Source organism: Biomphalaria glabrata, chromosome 14 (genome assembly GCF_947242115.1).
Source record: "Biomphalaria glabrata chromosome 14, xgBioGlab47.1, whole genome shotgun sequence".
NCBI classification, from domain to species: Eukaryota; Metazoa; Mollusca; class Gastropoda; family Planorbidae; genus Biomphalaria; species Biomphalaria glabrata.
Genome location: NC_074724.1, coordinates 30,204,570 through 30,218,855, shown reverse-complemented (window position 1 = coordinate 30,218,855; position 14,286 = coordinate 30,204,570). Strand labels below are relative to the sequence as shown.

Sequence of the window (14,286 nt, the reverse complement as noted above, 5' to 3'; positions counted from 1 at the left end):
ACGAATATATAATAATAGGCCTATATAAGTCTACCGAGAACGAATTGTCTCAAGTCTAAACACCCGCTCAAAAAAAAAAGTCATGCGCTACACTACACGTAATCTAGTCATTACTTTTGCGTAGAATGTTAACCGGTCGAAAACTTGTCGCGCTTTAAAGGTCTACTATCTTACTTATTTCACGTTCTCTGGTGTCTTCCCCCCCCCCCCCCCCCCATTTCCGTTGTATTTAATTTGACTCACCATCCTCCAAAAGACAATTTTATTTCTTAGGCTACTAAGTATACGGAATGAAAAAAGCGGTAGTTTTTTTTTTTCTCTTAAAGCTTGTAGCCTTATCAATCATAAATATCAGTGGTTATTGCAATGTTTTGTGAAAAATAATATTAGTAATGATAATCTGTGTCTATTTAAAAAAAAAATTAGAACCATTCTTGCTTCTATCCAGGGGAATCCCCTTTACCACGTGATTCGAAAGTTTATCCAATCGCTAATACTTCCGGGAGTGACGCACATTTCCCATTTACACAAACAAACTTCTGGGCGACGACTTATGACTTATGTGTTTTAAAGATGATATTAATTTCGGAGGACTTAATTGATAATGTGGATGTTGATTTAAAGAAAAATTTCAATAGGAAAGAGGATTTTACAGGAAATATTGAAGGTTAGTTTTAAATCTTCATTGTTTAAATCAAACTCTTGATTGTAATTGAGCTCTTCTAGCACTGCGACGACTGCGTGTACTCTGTTAGTGTTACGTCTGTAACTAACTTTAAATAATTATAAACTTAAACTAATCATTAGTTTATAAAACTTTATTAGATCTAGTAGTCTAATCTAGACTAGATCTACTACTGATTCAGTAATTACTGTCAATCACAGTCACTGTCAGCACTGTAGCACCCCACGGCAAGAGAACAGTAGAAGTAGATAGAGTATAGAGACACAGATATAGAGTAGAGATCTAGACTGCTGTCACTACATCTACTAGTCAATTCTAGTCATCTCAATGCACTGCATTGACTGGGCTATCGTGACCTCATAGACTAGATAGTGACAGTCTAGGCCTAGGGAGCTACACAGCAAGAATCTAGATTCTAGGACTAGATCTATTTAAATCTATTAAATAAAATAATTAATTATTATTAATCTTATTAATAGTATTAAGACCAACTAACTAATTACTATATACTATATAGATTATAGATCTAGATCTAATATTATTCTCTATATATTGACTATAACTATAATATAAATATAGACAATGTAGTTATAGAATAGATTCAATAGATCTAAATGTATATATTATAATTTATATAGAGAGATTTTAGATTTATAATATATAAAAATCTAATTTAAAAAAAAATCATATTCATTGGTAGACTCTGTACTATTAGTAGTATTTACATCTATAATACATTTATTGTTACTTGAACTTGTGTGTATAGAATTATTATAAATATGTGTGTATTACACAATGTATTCTAGATGTAGTAGTGTTATCTGCAAAGCAAAGGTAGACTATATTTGAAATACGGATATACTATAATCCCTATAGTAATAATCTAGAATCTGAGGCATTAGATTCTAGATGTCTAGAATGCCTGAGATTTCCATGCAAAGTGGTTAATTGGTCTCCAATATTTTTTCTCAACATAATTTATGATTAGAAAAGATGAAGGAAAGGTTGGGAAATGCAATTAAAACACATATAGAATATTATGGACTTTGGCCACTTTGCTTTGCTTTATTGGTAAATGTTTTAAATTACACTTCATATATATATATATATATAGACTGTAAGTGTAAGTTAAGACAGCTGCATGATAGACAGTATTATATTGATTTTGTATGAAAGAGGAAACAGGCAACAATATTTTAAAATAAAAGCAGTATTTAAGAGTTTATAATTACTTTGATTCTTTTTTCCTGTTCCAGGTAGAAGAGTTTTATCCTACGTTCATTGTATTGGTATCTTTTAATTTCTCATTTTATTCTACTTGGATCAAAGTCAATTTTATAATTTACTATTATTTATTAATGTATATTACAATTTTAAAATACCTGTAGGTACAGTTATTTGATTTAAAGAATTTTTAAAATTGTTTTAACATTGAAATTGCACTTAACATCTAATAGGGCGCATTAAGACATGGGCCTGAGGTAGTGATGAGAAATCCTGTTGTTGTTTTTTGTTTGTTTGTTGTGGTGTTTTTTTTTTCCTACTCAATTATATTTAATTTATAAATGTTTTTCTAAATTAAGACATTTTCTACTTAGTTTAATGTAGAACTAGTCACTCTATAGAATTCTTTGGCGAATAAGAAATGGAGAATCATTTCGTAGTTTGCCTAAATATGCCCACCATTCTATAAAAAAAGTTAAGTTCCCCTTTCAGACCTTGTGATCTATAGAAGGACAGATGATGTATAAGTTATCTGTTTCTATTCCTATAGGATGACAAAAAAAAGTATTCCATAGAATGCATGCATTTTGCACTTTGCTGGTAACAGATATATCTCATCTTTAATTGTAATTATTATCTAGAACTAGATCAATTTTAGGTCTAGATTGTAATATTAGATCTTGAGTCATGATTAGACTTAAGTGGTCTACTCTAGAGCCTCTAGCCATCTTGGATCTACTTCTATATCTAGACCAGATTAAAGCTGTACCTAATGTAGATGAGACCAATCTAATTTTGTACAGTCATAAATGATACTAAGCTCTTTTTGCGCTCTATTGTAAAATGATTGAATTAGACCTCTTTCTAAGACTATGAAAAGTTAACTTTGTTAAGTCTCTTAAGTTAGTGAAGTTCAAGTCACTCTTATGTTCCTCAACCCAGAGATAGCTCATTTACTATGCAGATATTGAATTAGTAAAAAGTAAATTTCCTTTTCTCCAGATTCATGAAAAAAATAAATAAATAAAATGTTAAATAGTTAACATAAGAATTGTCATATGATTTCGCTTTGTAGTGAAAATGAAAAACTTACTTAAGATTACCCTGGACTTATCAAGAAAACCAGTGAAAATCTTCAAGAAACAAGGACTTGAGATCAAGGGAGCTCTTTCAAATGTCAAACATATTCATATTTATTCTGCCATTGAATAAGCATCCCCTGCCACTTTTTAGAATTTTGTTGATATTTGGTTTGTAGTTGTATTAGATCTACAGGATGAGTTTATAAATTTAATATTTAAAAATCTAGTTTCATTTTCAATAAAATGCTTAAAATGATGAACCGAATTATGAGTTGCTATCACACTGGTAGGAAGAGTTTCAATGCCAGTGGGCAATTACTATTATTAATTTGTGAGATGTACACCTAATAGTCATTCATCAAAGCACGAAACTACGAGGTTACTTTCTGTGGAGTCTTTATTGTCAAAGTGTTTCAAGTATTAGACAATCCCCCTTCCAACAATAATAATAATAAAAAAAAAATTACTTAGTTCAAGTATGCTTAGCCTTAAAGTAGGCCAATGCACATCTTATGGCAGACGACAACGTACATCGAAACTAGGTCACATTTCTCGTCCCAGCATTCATTACCAGTGGTTGTTGCTTATCGGTTGTGTTAGATTTCTTTTGTTTCTTGTATGTGCTCAACCATAGTTTAAGAATCTTGATTTTTCTTTTACTGCTTCATCTCATCTAGTTTATTATTTCGTGAGAATATTTGATTCTTTTCTTGAGGAAACTAGATCTTGATAATTTCATTAGATTTTTTTTTATCCTGACAATGTAGTCTGATATCTAGACCGAAAGACAAGAGATTATAATGATATTTGGATAGATATGGTCATATAGACAGTACATGCATAACTATATGCAGTAGACTAAATCTGTGGATCATAGACATGGATACACCAGCAATGAGTAAAAGTAAGGATTAAAAAATCTAGATTGACAGTTGTATTAAGTATCATATTAATGATGTGTGTACCTGTTTTTTTGTTTCAATCTTTCGATTTAGATTATAGACTATAAATAAAAGGATGATTAATTGATACCTATTTAGATTTATAATTTAGTGCTGAAACTATTTGTTAAACTTATTTGTGTGTCTTCTGGTGCATCAGCTTCCAACAGTTTACAGAAAACATTTATCTAATTATGATTATGATTAATACATTATGATTATCTTTACCCTGCACTTAACAGATGTAGCTTGTGAAACATAGAAAACTGTTTTATTCGCATTCGTGAGATTTGTCTTTGCTCTGGCGTTTTTGACATTAATACGTGGGAAGCGTGGTCGAGAGGCCAAGTGCGCTTGAACTTGGCTTAGCTTGGCTACCTAGAAGGGAGCTCGAGATTCGACACCCGACTCGGGCAGAGCACGGAAAACCAACTCCTAGATTCCCCCTCCCCCCACTGGTCCACAAATGAGATTGGACCAAAGCGCTCTGAGCATGCTATAAGCATGAAAGTAGCTCTATATAAAAGCTATAATAATAATACGTAACTCTAGATTTAGGGAAAATAAAACCCAAAACGTTCTGTCATGAAACGTAGGCGTGGTTTGTAATTAAATCCTATTAGGCTTAGGCTTAGAGAGCGAAAATGTTGACCTACATGGAGTGGCATGCTCAATGATTCTCAAACAGAGTGGTCTACTTGCGTTGGAGCGGCGACGTGTACCGATATTCGTTTTGCGTAATACTCAGGCCCGTGCTTAAAGAGACGCACAATAATAGTATCTTTACAGTGAAACCAAACGAGGATTAATACTTTTAACAATAGGCAGTAGATCTAGTTTGAATTAGCGTTAGGTGGGTCTGCGTTCAGCTGCTTTGAGACCCATGGTTTTGCTACATCCTCGCTTGATGCATAACTTGTCATGCATTGTAACCATTAATTTTAGAAGCAACAGGTAACGACTATGTGCGTGTGTGTGAGATGGTTAGAGAAGGTTGCCTTGCAATGAAAGGCATACACTTTTACACGGAACAGGACTGGCGAAATTGAAAGGGGGGTGGGGGGGAGTGATGTCAACTATTGTCAGCATAATGTTTTTAAAGAGCAGTTTAGACGCAAATGTTGGGGAGAAAAGGGGGGGGGGTCTGCCTCTGCATTTCTTTGTGGCTTTTACAGGTAAGCGTTGTATTTACAATGTTAAATTCAATTCGGTGGCTCGTGTGTCCTGGTTTTGAAACTTGAAAAGATTTAACTAGCGCTCCTCTTTGTAAACCAATCATTGTGTGGACAACATGAATGCATTCAATTATAATACAATTAGCAGTTTTACTTTTGTCAAAATGTCATCATTGGTTCTGATTATGTTAACGCCGTTTCGGTCAATAGACATTGTCTAAATAATTAAAATTAAAGTCATGTTCAGTATTCCCCCCCCCCCCCCAAAAAAAAATTAATTTTAGAATAATATAATTACTTCTGACGATTTGACAAGTGATACCGGTCCAGACTGCATCTGAAAGTTTCGTATGATCTAGTCTAGACCTTTACATATATTATCGTCTGGGTGATCTTACAGATATTCATGTTTGCTGTGTGGGCGGCTCGATTTTACTTGATTGTGTTTTTCCCCCCATAAATATGATGCTATGATCTATTAAAGCTAACTATAAAGTATATGTGGATTTATGTCAATAGACATCCCAACACTAATAACATGATCTATTAAAGCTAACTATAAAGTGTATGTGGATTTACGTCAATAGACATCCCAACACTAATAACAGTGCTTAATTCACGTAAAGGCTTTTTCATATAATGGCCTCCCTTGCTGCGTGTGCTGTCAATCTGCTGTCTGACCGGTCAACGAGAAAAACATAAAGCGTTTCATAAGTGTGATCATGAATCGTGTGTGTGTGTGTGTTTGGGGGGGGGGGTCGGGAGTATAGGTTTATGGAAATTATAAGTCTCAAACATTACTTACAATGCTACATTTAAGGGTTATGTTTTTACTAAGCACTAAATTTCGCGTATCGCGTTAAATATTATTTTGTAAGTCAGCCAATAGAATAATCCACAAGCGTGCTAGTTTTGTATTCCGGCATGTCTTGTTTATAAACAATAAACTCTAATTTTTTATAAAACTTATATCAACTCACTCTGTCTGTCTGGTAAAAGGTGTGTACAAGTTATTTCTCCCACACCCATTCTCGGATTCAAGCTGAAACTTCCGCACAATTATTCATTGAAATAGACAATACATGAATCAATACAAAAAGTAACCAATTAAATAATTAATTACTGGTTATTCATTTTCTTTTGTTTAACAGCAACAATGGAAGCTGATAATTCAGTATTCTCATGGCTAAATGTGTTGGGTTTAGTCCCCTTAAATAATTGTTAACACTATTTCTCCCTCACGGATTCTCCGATCAAGTTGATACTTTAAACATATATATTTATTGTACCTAACAAAACATGAACCGATAAACAAAAATACTCAATTAATCAAATAATTATTGTAATTAATTGTTTTGTTTGATATCGAGTAAGGGGAAATAACTTGTACATTAAATTTTTCTAGGTTTAGTTTTGAGGACGGAGTTTCTATTTTGCTTGTTAAATCAGTGAAGTAACTGGATCTTGGTAAACACCTCCAAGACGTGGTTGTATATTTATAAGACTTGCTGATACTGCGCGGTGCACCAGAATGTAAGGGTTGAGGACTCCGGAAGATCAGCTTATGTTGACTAGCGTGTCACGACTAACAACACCCAAATGTTTGTCATTAATATCAGCTGCAATGTATGTCTACGTTAACAAAGGGACTGAAAAAGAGCCTGTGTGAATGTAGTCATCCCGCTTGTTTAGTTTAATGGTTTTAGGCTAACTAAAAGAGGGATGAGGAACATAATGGTTTTAGGCTAACTAAAAGAGGGATGAGGAACATAATGGTTTTAGGCTAACTAAAAGAGGGATGAGGAACATAATGGTTTTAGGCTAACTAAAAGAGGGATGAGGAACAAAATGGTTTTAGGCTAACTAAAAGAGGGATGAGGAACAAAATGGTTTTAGGCTAACTAAAAGAGGGATGAGGAACAAAATGGTTTTAGGCTAACTAAAAGAGGGATGAGGAACAAAATGGTTTTAGGCTAACTAAAAGAGGGATGAGGAACAAAATGGTTTTAGGCTAACTAAAAGAGGGATGAGGAACATAATGGTTTAGGCTAACTAAAAGAGGGATGAGGAACATAATGGTTTTAGGCTAACTAAAAGAGGGATGAGGAACAAAATGGTTTTAGGCTAACTAAAAGAGGGATGAGGAAGAGAATGGTTTTAGGCGAACTAAAAGAGGGATGAGGAACAAAATGGTTTTAGGCTAACTAAAAGAGGGATGAGGAACAAAATGGTTTTAGGCTAACTAAAAGAGGGATGAGGAACATAATGGTTTTAGGCTAACTAAAAGAGGGATGAGGAAGAGAATGGTTTTAGGCGAACTAAAAGAGGGATGAGGAACAAAATGGTTTTAGGCTAACTAAAAGAGGGATGAGGAACAAAATGGTTTTAGGCTAACTAAAAGAGGGATGAGGAACATAATGGTTTTAGGCTAACTAAAAGAGGGATGAGGAAGAGAATGGTTTTAGGCGAACTAAAAGAGGGATGAGGAACAGAATGGTTTTAGGCGAACTAAAAGAGGGATGAGATCATGAGGAACATAATGGTTTTAGGCTAACTAAAAGAGGGATGAGGAACATAATGGTTTTAGGCTAACTAAAAGAGGGATGAGGAACATAATGGTTTTAGGCTAACTAAAAGAGGGATGAGGAACATAATGGTTTTAGGCTAACTAAAAGAGGGATGAGGAACAAAATGGTTTTAGGCTAACTAAAAGAGGGATGAGGAACAAAATGGTTTTAGGCTAACTAAAAGAGGGATGAGGAACAAAATGGTTTTAGGCTAACTAAAAGAGGGATGAGGAACAAAATGGTTTTAGGCGAACTAAAAGAGGGATGAGGAACATAATGGTTTTAGGCGAACTAAAAGAGGGATGAGGAACAAAATGGTTTTAGGCTAACTAAAAGAGGGATGAGGAACATAATGGTTTTAGGCGAACTAAAAGAGGGATGAGGAACATAATGGTTTTAGGCGAACTAAAAGAGGGATGAGGAACATAATGGTTTTAGGCTAACTAAAAGAGGGATGAGGAACATAATGGTTTTAGGCGAACTAAAAGAGGGATGATGAACATAATGGTTTTAGGCTAACTAAAAGAGGGATGAGGAACATAATGATTTTAGGCTAACTAAAAGAGGGATGAGGAACATAATGGTTTTAGGCGAACTAAAAGAGGGATGATGAACATAATGGTTTTAGGCTAACTAAAAGAGGGATGAGGAACATAATGGTTTTAGGCTAACTAAAAGAGGGATGAGGAACATAATGATTTTAGGCGAACTAAAAGAGGGATGATGAACATAATGGTTTTAGGCTAACTAAAAGAGGGATGATGAACATAATGGTTTTAGGCTAACTAAAAGAGGGATGAGGAACATAATGGTTTTAGGCTAACTAAAAGAGGGATGATGAACATAATGGTTTTAGGCTAACTAAAAGAGGGATGAGGAACAAAATGGTTTTAGGCGAACTAAAAGAGGGATGAGGAACATAATGGTTTTAGGCTAACTAAAAGAGGGATGATGAACATAATGGTTTTAGGCTAACTAAAAGAGGGATGAGGAACATAATGGTTTTAGGCGAACTAAAAGAGGGATGATGAACATAATGGTTTTAGGCTAACTAAAAGAGGGATGATGAACATAATGGTTTTAGGCTAACTAAAAGAGGGATGAGGAACATAATGGTTTTAGGCTAACTAAAAGAGGGATGATGAACATAATGGTTTTAGGCGAACTAAAAGAGGGATGATGAACATAATGGTTTTAGGCGAACTAAAAGAGGGATGAGGAACAAAAAATGCAATAATCCGAATATTAAAAAAAAAATCTAATCTTGTCAATTTCGTTAAGAATAAGGTTAGATTGTCATTACAACCGCTGGGCACTGTTGCTGGTGGTGGGTTATAAACCGTTGTCGGTTACAGTGTTTCACAATCTTTTAGTTCTGTTCCAATCACATTTCGACAGACGACAGGCTTACACATGGCTATTCCGATGTTCTTGTTATAGACAGCTTGGGGCACGCCTTTTAAATCCTTTATTTATTTCGTCTGCTCGATGAGTTCTTCCCAATTTGTATTCCGCTGTGAATAAACCTGACCATTATTGATGCTTAATTGAATATATCTATAAGAGTTGCATTAGCTTCTCACTGGATGATTCATATTCCATGTATTTTGTTTCAACTTCCACACACACCCCCCCCCCCCCTATTCCGATTGGTTTAGTCATGATCTTCATTTGATCCCGTCACAATAAGCGTATTTAGTAACTCTGCATTAGCAACTATATATCTCAATAATGTAGTAGTTATTTCCATTATTCGACATCAATCAAAATAATTACCAATAATTAGTTGACTAGTTGTTTTTTTTTTTTTTTTTATTGATTCGTGTTTTGTTAAGCGTTAGGAGTTCAGCGTCGGTTGAGTTCAAAATACGGCGCCCATTTTCCTTTGTTTCTTCTCCAGAACTATTCTCCAAGCCATTTGACCTTGGGGTAATACTAATCTCCCCTGAAGACAGGTCTACACACAGGACCAGGTCTAGCTTCCCTTTAAGTCGTGGAGTGTCAACGTCCTAAGACATGCTGTGTGTTATGTTGCACGACAAACTTCCTACGAGAATTAAAACGAGGCCATGACCTTAAAAAAAAACAAAATAGTAATTTTTTAAGTATCGAGGGGAAAGGGTTTAGAAAGTTGGAAAGGCTACCGACTTACAGCGACGATCGAATCTCGATTCGTCAGTTGGAGATAATACTGAGAATACTCTAACTAGGCCTACCAGTCAATCGGTAGAACTGTTGTTGACATGTTGGCCTTGTCTAGATCCGGGTTAGTAAGCTATGTTGCTGGTAGATTTCTTTTCTTCTCACCACTAACGCTGAGGCCAACGCGTCGTTGTGGTTAGAAAGCCTGTTAGGTAAGCTTCATATTACATGTATTTGGTTTCAACTTCTCCCCCCCCCCCCGCCCCTTGTTTGCTTTAGTCATGATCTTTATTGGATCTTGTCAACAAAAAAAAAGCGTCTTTAGTAAATCTAATTGTCTACGCACACAAACAAGCACACAAAAAACAAACCACCTTTTTTAAACAAGTCTTATATAAGAGGAATGACTCCGCAATCGTAACTATACGTCTCAATAATATAGAAGTTATTTCCATTATTCGATATCAATCAAAATAATCAATTACCAATAATTAGTTGACTAGCTGATTATTTTTTTTTTAAATTGATTCGTGTTTTGTTAGGCACAATAAATAACCGTGAGTCTGGGAGAAATAACGTGCTCATTTATCTAAGGGGACGAAACTCTACATATTTAGCTGTATCTGTGGATACTGAAGGATAATTTGCCTTGTTGGCATCAGGCTTTGTCTAATAGGTTTTTTTTTTATTCATGTCTTGTCTATGCCAATCAAACAAAATAATTAATTACCAGTAGTTGACAAATTGGTTTTTTTTATATTATTATTATTGATTAATATAGTGTCTACGCCTGTTAATAATTGTAGTGTAGGAGAAATTACGTGTACATAATTTTTTCCCAGACAGACAGAGTGAGTTCATATTTATTAAGCTTTGTAATATATGTATATATATTATTAAGAGGCCAGAGAGTGAAGGTTGGGCTGGGAGAGAAAAAAAAAGGTCAAGGCTATTCAGAAATTTCCATTTACGATAAAGATAAACTGTCACAAACAGAGCGGATCTCATCTCAAATTTAAACAACTTAGGCAAAGGTCAACTTAATATTTCCAAGATTCCGACAGAAGATTTGGAAGTAGATGATTTATTCCATCCATCCCAGTGGCGCTACAGCCCATGGAGGGCTCTGGCCTGCTTCAACACATCCCTCCATTCAGATCTCTCCTGGGCCTTTTGTCTCCACGCCCTAATCCCAAGCTGTTGCGGATCTGCCTCCACATCATCGATCCGTTGCATTCTGGGTCTGCCTTTTTTGGTTTTTATCTGTATACAATTTTCGCTCCTCTGTTATCTGATATTCTTTTAAGCCCAACGTAGTCTGTTATTTTTTTTTTTTTCAGTCGCTATCGGTGGGTCTTCATACAATTGATATATATCTCATGGTTAGTGCGTGTCCTCCATCCTGTTTCATCTCGTTAGCACCATAGAGTTTCCTCAGAATTGTTCGTTCCCAAGTATTAACCCTTAAAACGCGTGTGGTAGTTTAGCCTCTAAATATCAGGATTGTGTATGCACTCATTGTAAAGCAGTTCAGCACTTTAAGGGTTAAGTCTATATTCGGTTGTCTTTGCCAGAGGATTTATTCACTTTTGGGAAGTAAACGGGAGAACAAGCTGCTGGCGCAAAGCTTTCCTCGTAAGTGCAATGAGGGGAAGGGGGGGGGGGAGTGCAGAGTAAAGTGGGTTGGGAGTTCATGGAAGAAAGTTGTCTTCACTTGGCCCACATCCGCGTTGGTACGTTTTGCACAATGCCTGGCATTGACATCCAGCTGCTGGCATGTTTGTGCCGTCATATGCTCCCATTCCCATGGCTTCAAACTTAGGCTCATTTCCAGATGCTGCAGATTTGTTGTTTTTTTTTGTTCTAAAGTCAGAGATGCCCAACCCAATTCAATCTGCGGGCCATTTTAATTTCTAACACTTGTGTCGCGGGCCACATGATGGAAAAGATACAAAAACTTGACCTGAAGCTATTTTATTTCAAAACCCGAGGATCTAGTACTTACATTGAATTATTGGGATATTTGAATTTTCTCTTTACACTTTTAAAAAAAAAAATGACGTAAGTTCTGTTTATATTTTGTTGTTCTTGTTATTTAAAAACAGTCAGACTTTCTTTATAAAAACAAACCAACGTGTTGGCTATCAATGGTATGTCCTGCAAAGAATTAAAGATACCTTCTTTTTTTCCCTGTAGATTCTATAGTCTAAATGCCTTGGTAGTAATCCATTAGAAAAAAAGTGAGAGCCCTAACGTAGCTAAAGATATATTTTGAACAATTTTTTTTTTGGGGGGGGGGGGTATTTTCTATATTTTGTGCCGACATTTCGGCGGGCAGGATCTGGCCCGCGGGTCGTATTTTGGGCATCACTGTTCTAAGCTATTAATGTGGTTTGATCAAAGTCAAGTCTACAGTGAGCTACGGGAACACGCTTTAAAAGTCACAACACACACACGTTCACCGCCTCCTTTCTCTCTCTCTCTCTCTCTCTCTCTCTCTCTCAACTCCCCTCTTGAATGTAACCAACACCGAATGTCATTGTTTGCTAAGCATCACGTGGCGTCAACCATCACTGTGTTTGGTATTGATTTACCTGGAGCTGCTATCTACCAGGATACTCCGCTACCTCCTCCACTCCCCCACCTCCGCTATTATCAGCCCCATCAAAGTGTTTTGTGTATGACAACTTTCCGCCCTTGCGACTTGCAGCATTAATAAAGCTCAGCTCTAGGTTCTGTGGTGGGGTTGAATGCAGATTTCTCTATTTGGACTCGAAATATTTTTATTTTTATCTACTATATAGTTACCAGTTACCACTGACTGACTGATCACGAAACCTTTTAAACTGTCTTACGTATCCGTATGAAATTTCGTACATAGGTTCCTTTCACCTCCTAGATCAGGGGTTCTCAACCTGTGGATCGCGACCCCCTTGGGGGTCGATTGACGATTTGCCAGGGGTCGCCTACGACCATCGAAAATATGGATTATTTTGTCTATTCTTCTATTGCTGTATGTGTGTGTGTGGGGGGGGGTCGCGGCAGAGTGGGGGATTGTAAAAAGGGGTCGCCGAGCATAAAAGGTTGAGAACCACTGTCCTAGATGCTCACTAAGAACGGTTTTTGACATAATAGCAACCTTTGGATCGCAAACCTTCTATCAAACCGATGTATTTTATTTTCGGTTTTACCCCCAAAAGGTGCATCCTACATTTAAAGCATAAAAAAAAATATCACGAATTTTTAAATCAATTTTTTTTTTCTCTTTCTTCATAAGTCTACTTAATTTTAATATGCCTTACGTCATCTCCACTTCCTTCTAGAAGCGGTCTAAATAAGAGAACAAAACCAATCTTAATAGCATTATCTTATCTTATGATGTACAGACCTCACTTCAAAAAAGAAGATGGTTACTGTCCTACGTGTGTTCCTAGGTCAATCTAGTCATGCATGTTAATCAATGAATTAAACTCTGCTAAGTCATTGGTTTTCCTGGCTGACTCAGGAAACCCATTCCATGCTCTAATAGTATTAGGAAAGAAGGAGCATTTGTACAAAATTGGTCCTACTAGAGTCCTAGCGTATATGCCTCTATTCTTGTCATTTTTGCTATTTCACTTAAGTGGTTTTTTTTTAGACACATAAAAATTGTTGCCTTATTGATATTATCATATTTTAAATTTAAAAAAAAAAGGGGGGGGGGAAGAAGAGAAAGATGTTAGATAAAAATATGTCACATTTAAATTTAGTGAAAATGTCACTATCACTATCTTATAGTTAACATCCCTTCAGTGAAGTTACATGTCCTATGCTTGTTTATGTTATAGTAGTTATATAAAGAGATTGAAAAATCTGTATCTGACTGTCAATGCTAAGAATTTATACCATTAGATTTAAGTTGATCCTCCTCCATGTCTTACTGTTTTTTTTGTTCTTGAGTATAAAGTTAAAGCAAATAAAAAGCTTTGCCCGAATGAGCCCTTAATTTTGCCATTTGTTCGTCAAAGGGGTTTTAAAAAATGCATTTCTTCAGATGGTCTAACAAGTTCCACCTGTCTGTGTATTTGCAGATCTTAAACCATACAAAACCAAAGACGTCACCATGGCTATTAAAAAGGAAAGCACAGAAGACAGTGGTGTCATAAGTTCTAGGAGTTCAGGACAGTTGGAGACAGGGCTAATGGAGAAGCTGATAACGCTGTCTCTAGATGAGAAACCACACAACAGTGTGGAGCTGATCGACAAACTAAACATGCTTTCCTTGGAAGAGAAACCACATGTAAGTAGCCATAATCTGTTACATTATACAACAGTACGTTAGGCATACCTAAACCATTGGCTAGTAATCTTCTGTCTCTTTAACATTTTTTAAATATGTCTTGTTTTGTTTTTGTTTTTAATTGGGGCTTTTCAGGCTAAACTAAACAAATGAAAAGGATGCTTATTAATTGAACCATAGATAAGTCTTTA

The 14,286-nt window shown here is 35.7% G+C and overlaps 1 protein-coding gene across 2 annotated transcripts in view; it reads left to right on the top strand.

The window, feature by feature from the left end:
• Positions 1-507: 507 nt before the first annotated feature.
• LOC106062450 (uncharacterized) overlaps positions 508-14,286 on the top strand; it is a 28,028-nt gene continuing 14,249 nt past the window's right edge. The window contains exons 1-2 of one of the 2 annotated variants that reach the window (XM_056009764.1): positions 508-667; positions 13,887-14,095. In XM_056009764.1, the coding sequence (XP_055865739.1) occupies positions 574-667; positions 13,887-14,095 (303 nt within the window). In that variant the 5' untranslated portion in view covers positions 508-573. Of the gene's footprint in view, positions 668-3,575; positions 3,896-13,886; positions 14,096-14,286 lie in introns of those variants that run through there. The other variant, XM_056009765.1, reaches the window with a different exon arrangement.